Below are 22726 nucleotides of genomic sequence, written 5' to 3'. Positions count from 1 at the left end.
AAGAATTACTAGTGTGCCTGTGAAAATACCCACTAGTAAGCTATTGCAGTACAAACCTTACAGTACCTGACATATATTAAGAACTCAATAAGTTGGAGTGCTTTGGTGGCTCAGTTTGTTAAGTGTCTGACTCTTGGTTTCAGCTCAAGTCATGGTCTCATGGGTCGTGGGATCGAGCCTCGTGTAGGGCTCTGTGCTTAGTTGGGAATCTGCTTGAGGATTCTCTCCCTCTGCCCCTCCCCCCACTCACATGTGCTCTATCTTTCTCTCTCTCTCAAATGGGCAGAAGACATGAACAGACATTTTTCCAAAGAAGACATTCAAATGGCCAACAGACACATGAAAAAGTGCTCAACATCGCTCGGTATCAGGGAAATCCAAATCAAAACCTCAATGAGATACCACCTCACACCAGTCAGAATGGCTAAAATGAACAAGTCAGGAAAGGACAGATGTTGGCAGGGATGTGGAGAAAGGGGAACCCTCCTACACTGTTGGTGGGAATGCAAGCTGGTGCAGGCACTCTTGAAAACAGTGTGGAGGTTCCTCAAAAAGTTGAAAATAGAGTTACCGTAAGACCCAGCAACTGCACTACTGGGTATTTACCCCAAAGATACAAATGTAGGGATCCAAAGGGGTACGTGCACCCTGATGTTTATAGCAGCAATGTTCACAATAACCAAACTATGGAAAGAGCCAAGATGTCCATCAACAGATGAATGGATAAAGAAGATGTGGTGTATATATACAATGGAACATTATGCAGCCATCAAAAGGAATGAAATCTTGTCATTTGTAACGACATGGATGGAACTGGAGGGTATTATGCTGAGCGAAATAAGTCAATCAGAGAAAGACATGTATCATACAATCTCACTGATATGAGGAATTCTTAATCTCAGGAAACAAACTGAGGATTGCTGGAGTGGTGGGGGGTGGGGGGATGGGTTGGCCGGGTGATGGGTATTAAAGAGAGCACGTACTGCATGGAGCACTGGGTGTTATACACAAACAATGACTCATGGAACACTACATCAAAAACTAATGATGTAATGTATGGTGATTAACATAACATAATAAAATTAATACAAAAAAAATGACTCCTAGATTTCAGGTGTATGCAACAGGATAAAAAGTGATAGCCATTTGTGAGGAAAGATGCAGTTGAGCTCTGTTTAGGACGTGAGGAGTCTGAGATTTCTTTTATATATAAAGAGGGAATATTGAGTAGAAAATCGAATATAGCAGTTGAGAGAATGTGCTAAAGAGAGAAATGGAGGATGACAACTATAGCTGTAGGGTATAGTAAGATTGTCCAGTTAGACAGCAGACAGTGAGAAAAAAGGTTTAGGAATGAGTCTTGAGGAACTCCAACACTGAATGGCTAAATAGAACAGATCTAACCTAAATACTTTGAAATATGGGAATGAGGGACGGAAAACTCAAGCACATGTGCTATCAATAAGGAAAAAAGGGTTTTCAAGAAAGAGGGAGTGATTCATACTATAAATGTTGCTGAGAAATAAAGAGATGTGGTTATCATTGAACATAGCAGGACAGTGGTGGTTAAATGATGAGGACAAAGCCAAATTGGAGAAGAGTGAGGACTGAGTAAGACATTAAAAAAAAAAAAAAAAAAAAAAACAGAGAGAAAAATTTTAGAAGTCTTTTCAAATGTGTGGCTAGGAAGGGGAGGAGGGTGAACAGGGTGAGCAAGGGTAATCCTGTTGCTCTTGCATTCTTTGATAGTTGTTACTTGTTTTCAATATTGGAGAGCCTGTTTAAGGGTCCATAGGTTCTAAGTGAAATGAAGTAGTTAAATAAACAGGAGAAGAGTAGGATAATTTATTATGTGTTCAAATAAAGTATACCTTTATCATTTCCAATGTCAAATATAGTGTATTAAAGTGATGGCAGTGGATTCAATCTCTGTATCTGAATCCTCACCTTGCCAAGCTGCTAGTTAATGTAGCCTTGGAGAATTTAGTTAATCTGTTCAAGGCTCTGTTTCCTCATGTCTAAAATGAGGATAATAGTTTCTGTATCAAAAGGCTGTTTAGAAGATTAAATGAAATAATTTAAAGAGCGATTTCAACACAAAGCTTGGCATGTCAGAGGCTTTTGTAAATGATTGTTGCTATGTTATTTCTTACTGCAAGAAACTGTCAGTCATAGCTGGCTATTCCTTTTTGAATTAAGCTCATATTTGAAATAAAATTTATACTTTTAAGAGAATACTTTGACACCATAATATATTGCTATGGAATGCTCAAACACATACGAAACAGAGTCTACATAAACACTTAAATGCAACATGCACTTACCTTAGACAAGACCCTATCAGACAGTATTAATATTAATCTATGCCACAAGTCTTTATCCATTTCTAGTGAGGATACTGTCATTTTAATATTTTAACACAAAAAAAGGTTTTCTTTTTCTTCTAAATAACCTACACAAACTCAACCCATGTCAGGTGTCCTTTCTCCTTGTAAAGACACTAACCACATAGAATATGTGGCTTTCAGGATCACCTGGCAAGGGAATTGAGGAATGGATAAAGCACATTGGCTCTTGTCTGGCCCAGAAGTGGCACCCATTACTTCTTACGGGCCTTAGCCAGAACTAGTCACGTGGTTCTGACCTTACGTCCAGGGAGAATTAGGAATATAGGGGAGCATAAGGAGCATTTCATGAGGCTTTCTGCCCGTGGATGCCACCAAGTAAGCATCATTAAAGTCTCCCCTCCCACCGCAGTCATGTCTAAGTCAGAGTCTCCCAAAGAGCCTGAACAGCTGTGGAAGCTCTTTGTTGGAGGTTTGAGCTTTGAAACAACTGATGAGAGTCTGAGGAGCCATTTTGAGCAATGGGGAACACTTACGGACTGTATGGTAATGAGAGATCCAAACACCAAGTGCTCCAGAGGCTTTGGGTTTGTCACGTATGCCACTGTGGAGGAGGTGGATGCAGCCATGAACACAAGGCCACACAAGGTGGATGGAAGAGTTGTGGAACCAAAGAGGGCTGTCTCAAGAGAAGATTCTCAAAGACCTGGTGCCCACTTAACTGTGAAAAAGATTTTTGTTGGTGGCATTAAAGAAGGCACTGAAGAACATCATCTAAGAGATTATTTTGAACAGTATGGGAAAATTGAAGTGATCAAGATCATGACTGACCGAGGCAGTGGCAAAAAGAGAGGTTTTGCTTTTGTAACATTTGATGACCATGACTCTGTAGACAAGACTGTCATTCAAAAATACCGTACTGTGAATGGCCACAACTGTGAAGTAAGGAAAGCCCTATCTAAGCAAGAGATGGCTAGCACTTCATCCAGCCAAAGAGGTCGAAGTGGTTCTGAAATCTTTGGTGGTGGTCGTGGAGGTGGTTTTGGTGGGAATGACAACTTTGGTCGTGGACGGAACTTCAGTGGTCGAGGTGGCTTTGGTGGCAGTCAAGGTGGTGGTGGATATGGTGGCAGTGGGGCTGGCTATAATGGATTTGGTAATGATGGAAGCAACTTTGGAGGTGGCAGAAGCTATAATGATTTTGGCAATTACAACAACCAATCCTCAAATTCTGGACCCATGAAAGGAGGAAGTTTTGGAGGCAGAAGCTCTGGCCCCTATGGTGGTGGAGGCCAATACTTTGCCAAACCACGAAACCAAGGTGGCTGTGGTGGTTCCAGCAGCAGCAGTAGCTATGGCAGCGGCAGGAGGTTCTAATCACTGCCAGGAGACAAACCTTAGCAGGAGAGCAGAGCCAGAGAAGTGACAGGGAAGCTACAGGTTACAGCAGATTTGTGAACTCAGCCAAGCACAGTGGTGGCAGGGCCTAGCTGCTACAAAGAAGACATGTTTTAGACAATACTCATGTGTATGGGCAAAAAACTCGAGGACTGTATTTGTGACTAATTGTATAACAGGTTATTTTAGTTTCTGTTCTGTGGAAAGTGTAAAGCATTCCAATGAAGGGTTTTAATGCATTTTTTTTTTTTTTGCACCCATGCTGTTGATTGCTAAATATAATAGTCTGATCATGACGCTGAATAAAAGTGTCTTTAAAAAAAAAAAAAAGAACATTTCATGAGGATACTGTCTGCCGTATTTCTTAATGTGTATTTTATTGTTTGATACATTTGTATTTTTATTTTAAAGATTTATTTATTTATTTGAGAGAGAGAGCTCACACGAGCAGGGGGAGGAGCGGAGGAAGAGAGAATCTCAAGTAGACTCCCTGCTGAGTGTGGAGCCCAATGTGGGGCTCAGTCTCACGACCTTGAGATCATAACCTGAGCTGATATTAAGCGTCAGACACTTAACCAACTGAGCCACCCAGGTACCCCTGTTTGATACATTTTTAAAAGGTAGAGAAAAAAACATGGAGAAAAATATTGACTTAATTTTTTGATATCCCAATGTTGGTATATTTTACCTTTTTAAGTTTTCTGTACAGAACATATTTTATACAATTATCTTGGGGGCAATAATCAGATATGGTTGCCATATAATAGAATTGGAAAACAATCAATAATGGCTGCATCATTAAGTTACTTTCAAACATAAAAGATAAGTGCCTTTTCATTTCTATCCACCACCCAATGGCCTGTAAGCAAATGGTTATGTAGGTTTTGGATATGTGACAAAAGTTCTCTCTTGATATTTATACCTTGCCGAAGATGATCATAAAGAATATTTCCCCACTTCAGTCCTTTTTATTGCACACAGCTATAGGAGATATCACATTGTTTTGCAGCTATCATAAAACTTGTTCATAGCTATTTTTCCTTTTATCTTTTAAAATGCTATCATGACATCTTTGCATAACGGCTGAACAAATTCATATCTGTACATATAGAGAACAATATTAAAGCAAATTTTATTTCATGATAGTGAATGATGATAGTTGCACAGTGTTGTGAATTTAATGGCTGATGGAGCAGTGAAAAGGTCCTTATATATCTAAAGATTAGTTATGACAGAGGGTCCCCAGTGCTCTGAATGTACAAAACAGTGTTGGTAATACGACCTGCATATATAAGACACACGTGCTGGAGATGGAGCATGTTGAGAGCCAGACTGCACTTTCTAATAATGAATGATGGGGCACCAAAAAGTAGTAGAAACTTATATGAAAAACTCCATAAAGCGATATAAATAAATATACTCAATATCAGATAATAATATTTATAAGCAACAAGTGTTTTCTTGCACAATATTATTCATATTATTTTTTTCCTCTCTGCACTTAGCTGCCATGTAATATTAAAAAAAAAAAAGAAGAAGAAAAGCATTGCATATGGTTCTTCTACTGAATGAAACAATTAGTGTACTTGATCTCCCCGAAAGCCTGTACTTTCTGAGTGATAACACACTTTATTCTGAAAGTGACATGTACCACTTACAATAAAATTAATATAGGTATTACCATGGCTTAAATTAATAATTAATTTAGTTTATAAAATAAGGTGATGGAAATGGCCAAACACAGGCTTTTGTATTTCATCCTGACAACAAATGTGAATTAACATTATAAATACTAGGTCAGAATATAATTTTCTACCAGCTTAAGATAAAGATGTCTGATGTCATATGTAGTTATACAGTTTGGTATTCTAAGAGCCAGTCAGTGTTCAGCATCATTATTGTGCATATAATCTGTGTAGCTTGTTCCAAGAATTTTTCAGAGAACATTTTCTATGTTTTATCTAGATTATTTTAGTGGAGTAGGAGTCATGAGGAGGCTAGGGAGCAAAAGGAGAAAATATGTAATAGAAAAAAAAAAGAAATCTTTTCCTTTGTTTGTCAAACTAAAGCACCTTCCTAATTTATGTACCAAAAATAACAAGAATAATTAAAATGTCTTGATTTCAATCTCCCTTAGTCTGGTAATGGTCTTTATAATACCTGAAGGCTAATAGTGTGACAGTGATGTACCAAGGCATGCAAACAATATATCTTTATAATAGTGGACACTTTTCTTGTGAAATGGATTGGAAAAATATGATGGTATACTGAAATTATATTAAAATGAAGGTCCTCCAACCTGATGAATATCACAAGTGCTCCTTTCTTAAAAACACTGTCAAAATTAGAAGCATTTATCTTGAAACAACTCTCAATTATCTACATGTAGAATATCCACTTTGTGGATGATCTGACACAACTTTAAAATTTCAAATAATTTCTTCCTATCAACCATTTTTCTGAAATAATTATCCAACACCTCAGTAATAAATAAAAAACTCAATAAAGCAAAGTACAATAGAGTATGGGGTGAGTATACATGCCTCATCCCAGATTCTATAATTGATTTCAAATCCCAATGTAAAGCATTTTCATTATCCACTATTTTGTAATCTTTGCAATATTTCTCTGTATTCTTCTTAATGGTCAAATAATAAAATATGAAATGCACATTTTATCATAACTTGACACTTACATATGTGTTCATATATGCTTTTGACTAACATAAATCCTTCCAATAGGAACATATTTTAATATATCTGGATAGCAACTGATTAAAAGGAGAAATACCCTTTTAGATGTCCTATATCTTCAGGGTCCTTTGTTTCAAAATAAACTATAAAAATTATGATCCATCTATTAAGTAGTTATTGTGTTCTTCTGTAAGCCAAACAGTAATCTAGGCACTAGAAATTTGTATACTTGTATACCAACCCAATAGAATACCTTCCCTTGATAAGTTTATTTTCCTTTTGAGAAAGACTGTACCCATATAAGCAAATGAATAAACAAATCAATAAAGAAAGGTTTAGATACTCATATGAATCATGAAGAAAATAGTACTTGGTATTGTATAGAGATTGATGGAAGAGATGATTTATCTATGGTAGTTAAAGAATAATCTCTTGAGGAGTAATGGTTGGAAGATCTGAAGGATTTAAAGTATGCAATAATTTATTAAAAAGTCCTATTGAAAATATTCCAAACAGAGAAACAGCAAGTGCAAAGACCCTGAAGAAGATTACAGGAAAAATATGTATATATACATTTCTGAATATATGATTGTATACTACTTTCCCTGCTTAAACTGGGAGATCTATTGATCTATCCTTGGAAATTAATATTTCTGTCCCTTCTAGGAGGTAGTAAGGCAATTGCATTTCTAATGGTTAATTCATTTCCACCAGGGAACTGTAAAGGAGCTTATATTGCTGTCATTTAAAATTCTTAAATCCAAAGTTCTCTTTAAATATGATTCTAATGGACCATAGATATCTTTAGGAATATTCCCTTCTGATGTTTCTCAGACTGAATATACTACTCATCTAATATCTCCATGAATGACATCAATAACTTCTGAATGTGAAAGAAATTTTGGATGCCAAAATCTTTTAGCTTTTCTCCAAGGAAGTATTCCTATTAAAACTTGGGATAATCACAACTCTGAGTCTGTACTTGTAATCAGACTGGGACATGTGAGAAACTTCAGACTGTGAAAAGTATTTGAACTATGAACAGAACCCACTTGCATGTCTTCTGTCAAAGCCTATTTCTCTTTCCAGCTCCCATTATTTTCTCTCTTCATCTGTTTACCTCTCTCCCTCATCCCCAAATACTTCTGTCCCATTTAATCATTGCTAAATTGTTAACAAACAACTATGATTTTAGGTGACGTAACTCACAAAGGTTAGTTGGACAGGTATTTACTGAGAAGGTTGCTTCCACTAAGGCTCATAGTAATGGTTCTACTACTAATTTCCATAGTAAGGTGGAAATTGCAAGTACCACCTAGCCATTTTGGGCTGCTCATGACAGGAGAGCCACAGACAAAAAATTAAAAAAAAAAAGAGTTAATTTATTTGAAAGTTGCTAAAAGAATAAATCTTAAAAGTTCTCATCACAAGGAAAAAATCTAACTATATGAGGTGATGGATGTTTATAAACTTACTGTGGTAATTATTTTGCAATATACACATTTGTCCGTTCAACATGCTATACACCTTAAACAATGTTGTATGCCAATTATATCTCAATAGAATGAAGAAAAAAAAAGAAAAGAGTTGCTATATTGGATGAGGCAATTGAATGAAGATCTTTGGCTGTCACTTCATAATGGGGGTATGGGGAAAGGTATCCAGGACCCAGGCCATGCACAGAGGGAACCCTTGGTGCTTCTGTACTCAGTGGATAACTGTAAATGAGCAATGGCAGCAATCACAGCCCAACCAGGAAAAGACAACCACAGGCTCAGACTACTCAGGAATAAAGTCTAGATCATGGATGCCCCCATCCCCATAGGCATAGAACCCAGATTATTAGAACTTCCAGCATGGGATTTGGGGAATCTGAAATGGGTGATGGAGGTGAGAGATGATGAATGTCAGTGACAAACCTAGGATTAGCTGCAGCAGGAAAACTATAGCTTGCTTTGCAAACCCTGTTTAAGTCTTTTTAAGAGATTGTAAATGACCACTACATTTAAGGATTGAAATTGTCCTCATTTTAGGGAAGAAATGAAGATATCTTGTCCTCATATGAGATTCAAATACTATAAAAGGATGCAAGCAGATTGGAGTGTATAGGAGGAGACACATCCTACCCAGATCTTGTATTATTTTATGCCACTTGGCCCTACCTATACTCTTGGGCCTCAGCTGCTTTTATTGATTTCCCAGCTGGAGCAGCCTTGGCAATGGGCCATGCCATTCTGAAGATAATAAATTCCTGGCCACTGCCTCCACTTTCCTGCTGTCATAGAGGGAGGAGACCCATGTGCAGTGCTGACTGGCACTGTATACCTACGCACTAGCCAAATTGAGTATAACCTACGCACTAGCCAAATTGGACCTGCAGACTCTGAAGCTGAAAAACAAGGCTGAATTAGCTCATTTAAACTAGGTAATGCAAAATTTGTCCAAAGAGAAAAGAGGGACAAAGAATGGGGCTATAAAGAATAGCCAAAAAAATATAGAAAAAAAAGGTGAAGGACCTTCTTTGGAGGGAAATTTAATTAGTAGCTTTCAAACTTTTCTGACAATGACTGATAGTATTTATATCACAGTGTAGTATAAACATATAACATATTCAGACATACTTACATCTAAAATTATATGTAAAATAGAGCTGCAAGTAACAAATGATATTTACTTTTTTTATTTTTTAAAGATTTTATTTATTTATTTGACATAGAGATAGAGAGAGAGCACAGCAGGGGGAGGGGCAGAGGGAGAAGCAGACTCCACTGAGCAGGGAGCCTGACGTGAGTCTCCATCCCAGAACCCTGGGATCATGACCCAAGCCCAAGGCAGCCGCTTAACTGACTGAGCCACCCAGGAGCCCCACGATATTTACTTTTACTACCTCTGATGTGCTCTTGTTATTTTTCTTCTATTATATCTCATACTATTTATTTAAAATAAAATTGCTGATCTTTGTGATCCATATTTGTGTCATGATATAAATTTAATGTTTTGGTCAGCATGAAAAAAATCTAAATGCATCACTCAAATGCCCAACATTATTTTGTGAAATTTAATTTTAGTCATACACACATATATACATAAATGCATGTGTGTACATATATGTGTATATGCATACTGAGTTTTGCTATAATGTTAAATGTCAAAAAATAGGTTGAATGTCCCTGTTCTACACTGTTCCACATCAAATTAGGAATTGAGAGGAAAGGACTCAGGTCAGTAAGCCTGAAGCTGGGACTGCACATTAGAACCTAACATCTAGCCATGTTCGAATGAAAAAATCACTATTTTGCAAATATTTATTAGTATGCTTTAGCATTGTACTTATATATCTATTCTTAATTTCCCTAATATTGATTAAATATTAATAAGTTTACTTCAAGAAATTCCAAGTGGTTTCAGCTAAACTGAGAAAACAAAAATTTAAAAAAAAAAAGAGCTATTTCGGTCACATCTAGACTAATAAAAAAGGACAGATATGATGTCTGCACTCCAGAGGCTAGATGTGATTGAAGTTGTTGGTGGAAGAGGATTAGATAAAGAAGTGAAAAGTCAGAAGAAATTGAGTCTGGTTCCTTTCAGTGCTTACTTGCAGAATTTTTGCTCTTATTCTTTGTGATTTTTATTTTTTTTTTAAGATTTTTTTATTTATTTGACAGAGAGAGACACAGTGAGAGAGGGAACACAAGCAGGGACAGTGGGAGAGGGAGAAGCAGGCTTCCCGCGGAGCAGGGAGCCCGATGCGGGGCTCGATCCCAGGACCCTGGGACCATGACCTGAGCCGAAGGCAGATGCTTAACAACTGAGCCACCCATGTGCCCCTTCTCTGTGATTTTTAAACAGACAGTCTTGTAGGCAACTAGGGTGGCACAAATATACCACAGGGTATAATGAGAAACATTAAACAAAATAAATATTTAGGATTTGGAACAACAATTATAAATTTATTTACTTTACAAATTCCCCTTTATCTACTAGGTCCATCCTATTTCTCAAAAAATAGCTGGTAAATTTCATTATCAGCTATAATACTCTATCAAAAGTTTTAAATAATTTGAAAAGGAATTATTCTAAAATATTTCAAATAATTTTAAAACTCATTTAAATAACACTTTTATAAATATCATCTTGTTTATGGATTTCTTCCCTATACCAAACCCAGGAAGCTATTTTCTTACTTTTTCTTAAAATTTTAAAGCTTCATTTTATTAACTTTTAAATCTTTAAGCTACTAGATATTTCAATATATGATATGATGCCAGAATCCTGTATTTTTTTCCATCAGATTTTTTTCTTTCCTTATTGTTTTACAGTGGCAGTAATTCTGCCATAGATCAGATTTTATTGATGCATGGGTTTGTTTCTGGATTGCTTATTCTATTCCACAGGTTTGTTTATCAATCTACAGCTGTCATAATCTTAATCCCTGGAGTTTAATAAGTCGTGATTTTTTTTTTGTTAGTTATCTATTGCCGTATGACAGATTACTCTAGAATTTAGTGGTTTAAGGCAACAATAAACATTTATTATCTCACATTTTGTGCAGGTCAGGACTTTGGGAATGGCTCAGTTGTGCATTTCTGACTCAGGGTCTCTAACTGAGATCAAGATGTTGGCCAGGGTTATAGTCACCCAGAGACTAGGGGATTTGCTTTCAAGGTGGCTCACTCACATAGCTGACAAGGTGATGCTCATGGTGTGGAAGGGTTCAATTCCTATCCACATGGGTCATGTCTCATGAATGCTTGAGTATGTACATGTCAGCAGGGTTGTCTTTGTACAAGCAACCCAAGAAAGAGAGCCAGAAGAAAGCTATCCTTTCTATGACTTACCCTTGGGAGACACAAAGCATCACCTCTCCATATTCTGTCCATTAGAAGAGAGTCACTAGGTCCAGCCTACATTCACAAAGAATTTTTACTACAATGTTTACTATGAACTTGTAAGTTTCAACATATTTTGACACGATCTTATGTTTCTTTTTCTTTGGAATACATTAATCTAATGATTTAAACGGATAGGTTTTCTGATGTTTTACTATTTAGAGGTTTATTTGAGTTTCCTTCATTTTTTTCTGGTAAGTTTTTGTAATTTATACCTTGGGGGAAATGATTCACTACATCACTGACATAAAGCTTTTAGTATTTTTCATAAATATACTTGTTTTACAATTTACACACAGAAATAAGCATAAACATAAGGCCAACAACATATCCTTTCTATTTAATAGTAATAGTTCTTTTCAGGTTACAAAATAGTTTGATGTACCTTCTAGTTTTTTCTTTGTTCATCTGTTAAGCAAGCCATACATTTGAGGGAGTTATTGTTATTGCCAAGTTATAGGTGAGAAAACTGAATCATTTAATAGCAATGGCTGATTGAAAGACATTCATAATAAAACTATTGAGTGGGCATATGGTAATGTTATCCCTCGCTCTTTATTAATTATCCTTCATTTATTAACCACAGGATGAATTCCAATACTGTTGGTTATTTGTAGCTGCTCAACTTTGATCAATAGAATGCATGGAAGTCATATTACACTAGTGATTGTTTCTATGTAACTTAGCACCAATTTGCTACTTGGTCCCAATGACATTTAGTACCAATGGAAGTAGTACCAATTTGCTACTCAGTGCAATACAGTGTAACTACTAGGACTGGATAAAGGCTACAAAAGTTACCATAACTTCTGTAGAAAAAAGATGCAAGTCACTATTCCACATCCTTCAGAAGGGTTGCATATAAATTAGGTACTTTTAAACAACTCAGTAATAGATGGATAGAAAGACACATAGATAGATGTACTTTAGTACATGTTTTTTTTGGGGGGGTGCCCTGTATTGTTCTGCTTTCCGATGAACATTATACTGTTGAGATTTTAAAATAAATATCATAAGTAACACTGGGATATGTGGAGTAGGTCACATTTTGTCCACACTGTATTAAGAGGCATATTAATTTATAGCACTTTTCTCCATATTGCATCATAACCTAGTACATCTGAAAGAGTGTCCCAAACCACACAAAAACAATAAGAAGATTTTTAAAATAGATAAATGTTTTGATACATGAATAATAACAAAGTTAGACGTAAGTTTAAGAATATTTAGAAATCTGAGATCTAACACAAGATAAATTTTACTTTGCTCACAAAAGTTATACATAAAGCACCAGCCCCATATTAAGAATATTTAACTTGTTCAAGATTGTGTCATAACTCAGCACAATTACGACCTTCTTTAAATCTGTATGAAAATGCACTTAACGTGACATACACTTAATATGCCTCCACAATTTTTTTTTTTTTTGCCAATTGGTAACTGAAAAATGACCACTGTCATTAAAGATATAGCTTCAAGGGCGCCTGGGTGGCTCAGTTGGTTAAGCGACTGCCTTCGGCTCAGGTCATGATCCTGGAGTCCCTGGATCGAGTCCCGCATCGGGCTCCCTGCTCGGCAGGGAGTCTGCTTCTCCCTCTGACCCTCCCCCTTCTCATGTGCTCTCTCTCTCATTCTCTCTCTCTCAAATAAATAAATAAAAAAAATCTTTAAAAAAAAAAAAAAGATATAGCTTCAAGACACCTGGTCCAAGTTTCTGAGCCACTGAAGTCAAGTATATTTTGATACTTGTGTCTCATTTTTGACACATTATTCTCTCAGTTTGTTAATCATCAGTGGCTTTAGTCAGTTTGCCATACCTGATTTTTAAACAGCGTTATACTTTGACAGCATATACAACTGGAATGAACCATGACTGATGGTGTAATTAGAACAATAAGAAAACATGAACAGAGCAACAGAGCATTGTGAAATCTCTACCTGTTTGTCAGAAGCAGCCTAGTGACTACATAACTCTTTCTAGTTTAATTGGATTTTTATCTTCTTTGCAGATGTGACATTTATCCATCATCACATTAACAACAAAATAATTCTAACATTGCTGTTGGCAAGATTGTAATGCATATTACTAGGTACTACTCCATTTACTGAATCACACGCTTTCTTATAGCTAAACTCAAAAAGAAGACATTGACAACTATCCAATACGCTACAAATGCTTATACCTTGTATGTAGTCTAAACATGGTAATGAGACATTTATTGTCTGATTACTAGCACAAAGAAATCCCAACCTTTTTGTATATTCATGGAGTCAAACTGAAAAAATTATGTCTCTGGGACTTCATTCTTCACATGCATAATGAATGATGCTGCTGTCAGCAATCAATCCAAAATAGCACTGGTATAATGTACCCCACAGTCAGACATGACATGCAGACAAATAAAAACCAATATTCATTTCTCTAATGAATTTATAAGTCAACATGGACACTAGCATATTAGAATCAGATCACTCCTGTCTATGTGCTTGCCATGTGTGTTTGACTTTCTCTTGTTTTTTTGTTTTTGTCTTTTTTTCATTTATTCTCCTTCCTCTGAAAGGAATGTGAATGACAAGGACAACTAGTCAATAAAAGTACAGAAATTTTTAATCTCCTTTTAAGATTATGGTAATGCATAACATTTACTAGGATTACTATAGGAGAAAGATAATAAACTTTGTCGAATTTCATCAATATACAAATATATAAGGGATAATTAATTTTTAAATTACTATCTATACATGGAGTCCTAAGAATCAGAATGAGGACCAAATGTAAATACATATTATTATTTTCTTTTTCTTTTTAAATTTAAGTTCAAGATAAAGAATAGCATGAAAATTATCAATTTTACTGAATATATGACACTGATGCTATATGAAAAACAGATATAAAACAAAGAATAAAAAACAAGTATTTCTCTTCCCTATGATGGTTTCATTTTTGTACTGCCTACTGTTATGTATGTATTCGTTAAAATAAAACATGCAAAGCATCTAGCTCAGTGCCAGACAAATTCCAGTTCCAATTTTGGAAATGACAAGGCTGGATAGGACTAAATGTCTAAGGCATAGTTTTCCAATATATTAAGAAACAATAATATGAGATCTTCCACAATAAAAGCATTCGGCAGTGAAATAAATTTGTGAAATATTGCATAGCTTAGATCTTTCTTAAATATTATGATAAGCCAATCAGTTAACAAAACTTTGTAACTTTAATTTACTCAGGTCAAAATCTGAGTAAATTAAATTTAAATTAATTTGATCATAAAACTTTTTTTTTCCAATACAATCATTAATATCCTACCATATTTATATTCTTTTGAGTACATTTTGTCCAACATAAGCTTATTTTGTTAAGGGACAATTACACTAACTTTCTCTTTCAGAGAATTAAAAGGTGCCTAACTGAATACCTGTGACTTAGGCAGGTCTCTTTACCAACTAAAAAATGCTTATTTAAATTTATGATATTAAAAAAAAAAGCTGGAGAAAAACCATTTAAAAAATAAAGGTTTCTTAGGTTTAATAGGATAACAATAAAATATTCTCCTAACAGAGACTGGGAAGTTGAGGGGAATATTCAGCCAAACCAACTTTTGCTAAGTTTTGATTTATATTCTCAGCTGCATCAGAATTGTGTCAGACAACAAAACAAAATAAAACAGCTTCTTCCCTCTAAATAATTTCAACAGCATCAACATAAATCTATCAGAATGAAGGAGAACTATTGTGAAGATAGGAGTTCTCAAAGGAAAATTTTAAATAGGGACTCCTCTTTCTTGCTCATCATCTTACAACCTTCTCATAGCTGAGAGGAGCTCTTTCTACTTGGTCAACCATCACCTCTCACCTCTTTATCATTCTTACACCTTATCACCTACAGAAAAAAAATTTTGCTTAGTCAAATGATTTTCTCTATATGCTTTCGTTATTTTGACTTTTAAGCAATGCAGATTGAATCTAATGATTCAGAAAGGCCAAACACTTATGGTAGTAGAGTAACTTATTGATCTATAAAGTGTCTTTTACTGGCCTCAAAGTGCTTAAAGGAATTATAAGCTCTTTACAGAGTGGGAAATTGCCATTATTGTGCCCCATTTACTTGGAGCCACTGCTGGCAGAGAAAAGCTGCTGGTTATGCCCAGAAATTTTCAAATAATTTCTAAGGATAACACCTTAGATCATGGTTTCATGAAATCTTCCACCATTATAAATTTCACAGATGGCAAACATGGGACACTCTTGGAAATTAATGATTAAATAGCTAACTATGATTTTTTTTTCTAGGAAAGGTGCAATCAATGTCTTCTTTAGATCATAGGGGGTTTTTTTCATGATTTTTCCAATAAATAAATATTGTTAAATTAGTATAATTTAAGAAAAATGTGTTATCCAATTTGGTCCAGCAGCACTGGGTGGTAGAGACAATACTCCTTTTTTACAAGCTGCAGAAGCAAGAACAAATAATGCCATATTTGTACACATGTGAGTAGACATGACTAGCATTCACTGATACTCTGTTTTCCTTCTCTTTCAGGCACAAGGAGACCCCATTTCTCACTCCCCTCTGCAACCGGAAGAGGCTATGTGACTAGTCCGCATAACAGATGCAATGGGCTGTGTGGTGAGGTAACACATGTCAATTTCAGGCTGAGGCACTGAAAAGCTTTGAATTAGTCCCCCATTGTGCCACACTGTTATGTGGTTTACTGAGGCAGCTGGAGCCCTGAGTGGCAATATGGAGAATAGTCTCCCCAGAGAGGCATCTGGAGCTAGTGTGGATTTTGCATGAGAGGTAAATTATCTTAAGTGGTCTTAAGCCACTCAAATTTTGTATTTGGTTATTATGACAACACAACTTAGCCCATTATGAATGATATAACAGGTATTGTACACATTTGTAAAAATTTATCTCTAATAAAAAAGTTCTGGGGGTGCCCAGGTGGCTCAGTCAGTTAAGAGTCTGACTCTTGATCTCAGCTCAGATCTTGATCTCAGGGTCGTGAGTTCAAGCCACATGTTGGGCTCCACGCTGGGCTTGGAGCCTACTTAAAAAAAAAAATGCTCTAATATATCTTTTTTGAAAATGTCTTTATCTAAATATTTTTTAAATACTGGAAATAAAAATATATAGTGCAAATGCAAATATTTTAGAATGACTTAATTTTGAGTGTTCCATGCTGTTTGCAAACCTCATTAAGAAAATAACATTGAATGCGAGAAATATGACCATCACATTTCAGTAATCTTTAAAATTTGAATGACATCATCATAAAATCATTTGCTCAAATCTTCATCATTTTTTTCTGCCATATTTAAAATTTTTCATTCTGAAATTTTCAGATGTTAAGAATAAAAATAAATTCTAATTAAAACACTGGGCTAATTTTATTACTAGAAATTAATTACAAACCTAAAATTGAAGCATTCTTTTAAAAATGATATAAAATTATATTAAAAGTGTGAATTGTCTGAAACATCACACTTGCTGAGGTTTTTCAATCTTTCAGTCATTTGAACTTCATTTTGAACATCTACTTTCTTGGACATTTTTTAATCCCCAAACCTACTTCTGCTTTGGTTATTCAGTCTCCTACCTCTATCAGTATGGAAAATCATAAAACCACAGAACTAAGAATACATGAAAAGGGACCTACTCTTTTCCTAAACATTCTGATGTGTTGGGTGTTTCTGTTATCTGGCATTACAATGGAAACAATATTCATGAAATTAAAGATTATTTCAATAAAAGACTTTTCAAAGGGGGGGGGGGGCCTGGGTGGCTCAGTCGTTAAGTGTCTGACTTCGGCTCAGGTCATGATCCCAGGGTCCTGGGACTAAGTCCCGCATCAGGCTCCCTGCTCTGCGGGGAGCCTATTCTCCCTCTCCCACTCCCCCTGCTTGTGTTCCCTCTCTCGCTGTGTCTCTCTCTGTCAAATAAGTAAATAAAATCTTTTTAAATAAATAAATAAAAGACTTCTAATTATCAGCCTCTTCAACTTAACTTTGGTAGTTAATATAGTATAAAACTGTTTATTCTTTATTCCAGGGTCAGAAACATTTTTCCATCTCTACATTTACGGCAAGTGTGAGCAGGTGGAAATTTTACCATGTGAATAGCCAACATATGCAATAAACTCAACCATTCTGTAATGTCTGTTAGTAATTTCTTTATGCGCAACAAAATGATGCTGAACAAGTATTTAAAAACTTTTTCAGGGTAAGTACTCTATCTGGTGCTCCCTAGTTTCACTGACCCAGAAGTAAAATCAGAAGATTATATCAGAGCTTAATGTACAACAGTTAAACTCTATTTTGGGAAGAAAAAACAGAATTGACTTTTGTTGGTATACAATTCAAGCTACAGAGATAGTATCTAGAGAGGTTCCAACAAGTCAGCAGCATTCAGCAGCTCTAAAAATATAGCAAATCACTTAAATGAAGTCTGGTTAAGAAAATTTTTATATATGATATACACATGTAGAACCACCTCCATCTCCTGGAGATTAATCTCCAGATTTCCAAACACAGTGTAGTAAATTTCAGAAGTGAACCATTTTTTATGTTCACCCATGATTAGTATGCCTTTCCTCCTACAAGGCTTGTTGTGAATGCTAAGGAACATATCCTAGTGGTATACAAAGTAGGAAATGCAAAATGATCTTTCAGAAGGATAAAAAAGAAGTTCAATATGATTCATACATTTGAAACCCTCAAATTTACATTTTTATATAATTTATAATAAACATAATTCAATAAAGCATGTATATCATTTTTTAAAAGACTTTTTTTATTTATTTATTTGAGAGAGAGAGAGAGATAGTGAGAGAGAGCATGAGCGGGGAGAGGGAGAAGCAGGCTCCCCACGAGCCCCAACACGGGGCTCGATTCTAGGACCCCTGGGATCACGACCTGAGCAGAAGGCAGACACTTAACTGACTGAGCCACCCAGGTGCCCCAAGCATATATATCATTTATATGTACTTTTAAATATATAGATTTGGCAAAATCAAAACATTTTTACAGATGAGGGACATGGTCAGTGAGTTTTGAGATCACTGTTCCATTACATGAATGAGAAAGTCAAGATATTCCTCTTTATTGTTTATGAATGAAAAATCATTCAATGATGTACTTTAATTACAATTCATATTCAACTGTTCTTTATAACTTATAAAATGCTTTTGTAAGAATATATCCCTTTTATGGAACCTATTCTATCAAAGCTGCTGTCACTGTGGGAACCAGGTTGGTTATAATGAATAGGAACCTAGAGCATTTCATTAATGATCCAACCACTTCCTACCTGCAAACCTTGGGTATTTTAACTACTCCAAGTTGAGTTTCTCATCTGTAAGATGGGGATAATTAAGTTTACCTTTTAAGTTATTGTGAGGAATATATGAACTAACATATGTAAAGTGTGGTTCAGAATATGTGCTGAATAAACTTTGATTAAAATAAAGTTTCTAAAAGTCTCCGTTGGTTCCAACAATTCTAAGTACTTCTCCTTAAAATGTTTAAAAATTATTCATTAAATCAGAATTTTATAAGGACTACGAAGCCATAAGCTATAGAACCCCAGTTTATATAGTCGTTATGTAAATCATAAACAGATAAAGCAAATGAGAACATAAATAGGTAAAGCAAATGAGAACATTTGTTGTAAGACAACAAACAATCTGGGTTAATAATAAGTGTCTTCTTATCGGAATGTTGCACAAACCATTAAGTCCTAACTAAAGCAATGATTTTCCCCTTGGTGGACTGTGCTTGGTGCTCATTAGCTCAGATGTGCATTCTTTTCACAAGAAACCATGAGCACACTGATGGTGTTCTGGTCATGTCCTTGTATTAAAATTCATTTTCAGTTGCAAAGATCTCAGGGTTCTACATTTGAAGTACAGAGACCTGCTCCCTCAACACAAACTCAGTGAGCATATTCACATGAAACATGCTTGTTAGTTTAAATTTGCTACCACACACATTCATGCACAAGAAAATTTTCTAGAAAACGGCTCACCTTGAAAGCCTCTTTCAAAACCCCTTTAAGCTTGAGGGGGAAAAAAGGCAAGAAAAGAAATTACTGAACAGAATATTACTGTGTTTCATCTTCCTTTTCTCCCCTAGTTCTGATAGACCTAGATTTCTCTATGCTAGCTTGCCCTCTCAATTTCAAACAGCTGTAGCATCTCAGAGGTGAAAAATATCTTCTTTCCATTAAATTTTGACAATCTGGAGTTTTCTATTTAATTGTTCATGCTCACTGTACTGGACATTTACAGTTTAAGAAAGTTAATTTAAAAATATGATTTATGCAACATACTTAGACTTTGTAATAAATGTATTCATTTTATTCATTAACTACTTAAAAAAATCTTTACCTTCTTTTGCTAGTAACCTAAATTCTACTATAATAAGATGTAATTATAAAAAGTATATCATGATAGTTTTATGGTTTTAAAGTAAATGGATGTAAGAATGTTAATTCAGCATTTTTAGTGTCTCCAAAAAAACCTGGAAATAACCAAACTGTCTAACAATAGAACTGATTAAATGTCTGAATATCATTTTGATGGAACGGTATATAATTTTTAGAAATGATGTAAGTGTGGAAAAATCTTCAGTGACATTAAAAATGTTCACTATATATTTTGAGTTAAACAGGAGGTTAAGAAAAAACTATAGGATAATTATGCTCCTATTTCTATGGAAAAAATGTAGATAAACCTTTGGGAAAATATTTAGAATGTGGAGTTACCTTTGTGTCTTGTAATTACAGACTTAGATTTTTATTCACCAATTAAAAACTTGTATTAAATAACCTTATAACAATAATAATTAGAATAAAATCTATTTTGGAGAAATAATTGGCCATATCTGGTATATGAACACTTGACCAAAATTTTCACTGAAGAAGGTCACAGCCATATGGCTAGTCCTTAATGAAGACTAGCAGAAGTTCTTAAATTTTCAGAGAATAAGAAATACGTGGACAATTTATCTAAAACGGGGCCTAAGTCCCCTTCCTCAGAGATTCTGATGAAGTTAATCTGATGTGGTTCACAGTAAGTTAAAATTTTAAGGAGTACTTCAGATGATTCTGATGGAAGTGGCCAGTAAGAAAAACCACTGAAATTAACATTTAAACTGCACTCTATCTTTTTCAACTGATCACCTTTTACATAGCAGACCATGCAGTATTTGTAGAAAGGGCACTTTTAACAGGGAGAAAGCATGCTGACCTAAGAAGTGTCTAAGTTTAATAACACCCTCAGATGAAGTTCAATAGCAGTAGTACCACTAGCAGGAGCAGAAGTAAAGATCGCATACAATACTCACCTACCCTGTGAAATGTATTGCCCCAGCCTCAAGATAAAGAGCCAACTCAATAAAAAGAAGAGAAGATAATAATGTCTGGTAGACAGGTCTCAGCTCTGCTCTATTTCCACTAAGGGAAGGAAAATTTTTAAAAAGATTGAAGAGGTCTCAGAAGAGTTATAGAATATATATCCAAGAGAGCATCCTGATTAAACTGTGAGATGCAGGGAGAAGTTACTGGAGTGGTTTTTGGCATAAAGATGAACACAGAATATTCCTAGGTCATTTTGGCCTATAATCCTTAAAAATTTATAGCTCAACTAAAAAAGGGAGCTGTGGCCATAGCAGCATCTTTCTAGATATGTCTCCTAAGGCAAGGGAAACAAAAGAAAAATAAACTATTGGGACCATGGTTAATATCCAAAATATATAAAGAATGTATACAGCTCAACACCAAAAAAACAAATAATCTGAGTATAAAATGGGCAGAGGACACAAATAGCTATTTTTCTAAAGAAAACATACAGATGGCCAACCACATAAAAAGATGCTCAACATCACTAATAATCAGGGAAGTGCAAATCAAGACCACAATGAGATATCACCTTATTACCTGTCAGAATAACTAAAATCAAAAAGACAAAAAATGACTAGTATTGGTGAGGATGTAGAGAAAAAGGAAACCTCATGCACTATTGGTGGGAATGTAAATTGATGAAACCACTGTGGAAAACAGTATGGGGGTTCCCCCCAAAATTTAAAATAGAAGTACCAAAGGGTCCAGTAATTCTGCTACTGAGCATTTACCCAAAGGAAATGAAAACACTAATTTGCAAAGATGTATGCACCCTTATGTTTACTGAAGCATTATTTACAATAGTCAAGATATGGAAGCAACATAAGTGTCCACTGATAGAAAAATGAAGAATGTATATACATACCACACACACACACACACACACACACACACAGAGGAATATTATGCGGCTGGTTTAAAAAGATGAGATCTTGCCATGTGTGACAACATGGATGGACCCAGACGATATTACGCTAAGTGAAATAAGTCACACAGAGAAAGACAAATACCATACAATTTCATTCTATGGGAAATTAAAAAAAAAACACAAATAAATAAACAAGCAGACAAAAAGCAGAATCAGACCTATAAATACAAAGAACAAAGTGATGGCTGAGGTGGGAGGATGGGCTAAATAAGTGAAGGGGAGTGGGCAATACAGGCTTCCACTTATGGAATGGATAAGTCATGGGAATGAAAGTCACAGCACAAGGGATATAGTCAATGATATTGTCATAGCATTGCATGGTGACAGACGGCAGTTACACCTGTGGTGAGCAGAGGGTAACATATAGAACTGTTGAATCACGATGTGGTACTCCTGAAAGTAATGTAACACTGTGCGCCTAATATACACAAATAAAATTTTTTTAAGTGAATTGAGTTCTACAGTATTCTCTATGCTTCCCAAGCTTACTCAGAGTTTAATTGCTCAGTTTGTGGATTATGCAGGCCTTTTACTTGTTTCTCCTCTGTCCTGTGAGAAAATTACCTTTGGCCTTTTCATCCAGCACATTCCTCCTGAAAGGCAAGTAGGGAGTGCACACTGCTAAAGCAACTTTCATATGCCCTGATCTCTTTCTTTCTCTTCCCTTCTCTCTCCCTTCCTCTGTCCCCTTAAATGTAGCACATTTACTAAATTGAAACCAGATCCCAACACTATTAAAGTTTTCAGTTTAGGAGTGAAAGTTAGGCTATCGGGGACCAAACCGCCTAGCAGCTGGGAGTGCACATTAGGCGATCCAGCCTAGAGCAAGAAGCTTCAAGCTGGTTTTATCAACATGAAAATTGGCTTGACATTTAATTTGCTGCATTTGTTCATCTAGCTACAAGAGGCAAGGGGAGAATTGTACCCAGATACAAATTGGCTCTCCTGCTTTCTCACTTGTGGGCGGACACTCACACTATTTTTTTAATAGCTGATGGGATGAACATGACATACTGAAAATAATGACAAAAGAACTTAATAGCTCTCTACTGAACGAAGCCTCGTACTGC

At 35.5% G+C, this 22726-nt stretch overlaps 2 protein-coding genes and 1 long non-coding RNA gene across 19 annotated transcripts in view; 2 read left to right on the top strand and 1 right to left on the bottom strand.

The window, feature by feature from the left end:
* The window catches only part of LOC118536349 (uncharacterized), a 38621-nt gene extending 21126 nt beyond the window's left edge, over positions 1-17495 (top strand). The window contains exons 3-4 of the long non-coding RNA XR_004917646.2: positions 15869-15960; positions 17381-17495. This is a non-coding gene — a long non-coding RNA (uncharacterized LOC118536349). The remainder of the gene's footprint in view (positions 1-15868; positions 15961-17380) is intronic.
* ROBO2 (roundabout guidance receptor 2) overlaps positions 1-22726 on the bottom strand; it is a 1625448-nt gene that overhangs the window by 1116048 nt on the left and 486674 nt on the right. The window lies entirely within an intron of this gene.
* Positions 2760-3722, top strand: LOC118536347 (heterogeneous nuclear ribonucleoprotein A1-like). Its single transcript, XM_036093058.2, has one exon. It carries the CDS (start codon positions 2760-2762, stop codon positions 3720-3722), a length of 963 nt encoding a protein of 320 aa, XP_035948951.1.

This window comes from Halichoerus grypus, chromosome 1 (assembly GCF_964656455.1).
Source record: "Halichoerus grypus chromosome 1, mHalGry1.hap1.1, whole genome shotgun sequence".
Classification (NCBI taxonomy): Eukaryota; Metazoa; Chordata; class Mammalia; order Carnivora; family Phocidae; genus Halichoerus; species Halichoerus grypus.
The sequence above is the reverse complement of the archived record's forward strand: the minus strand, read 5'-3'. Positions and strand labels throughout refer to the sequence as shown.

Excerpts from the sequence above, each read along its gene's own strand:
- LOC118536347 (XM_036093058.2), top strand. The coding sequence starts at position 2,760 with ATGTCTAAGTCAGAGTCTCCCAAAGAGCCTGAACAGCTGTGGAAGCTC.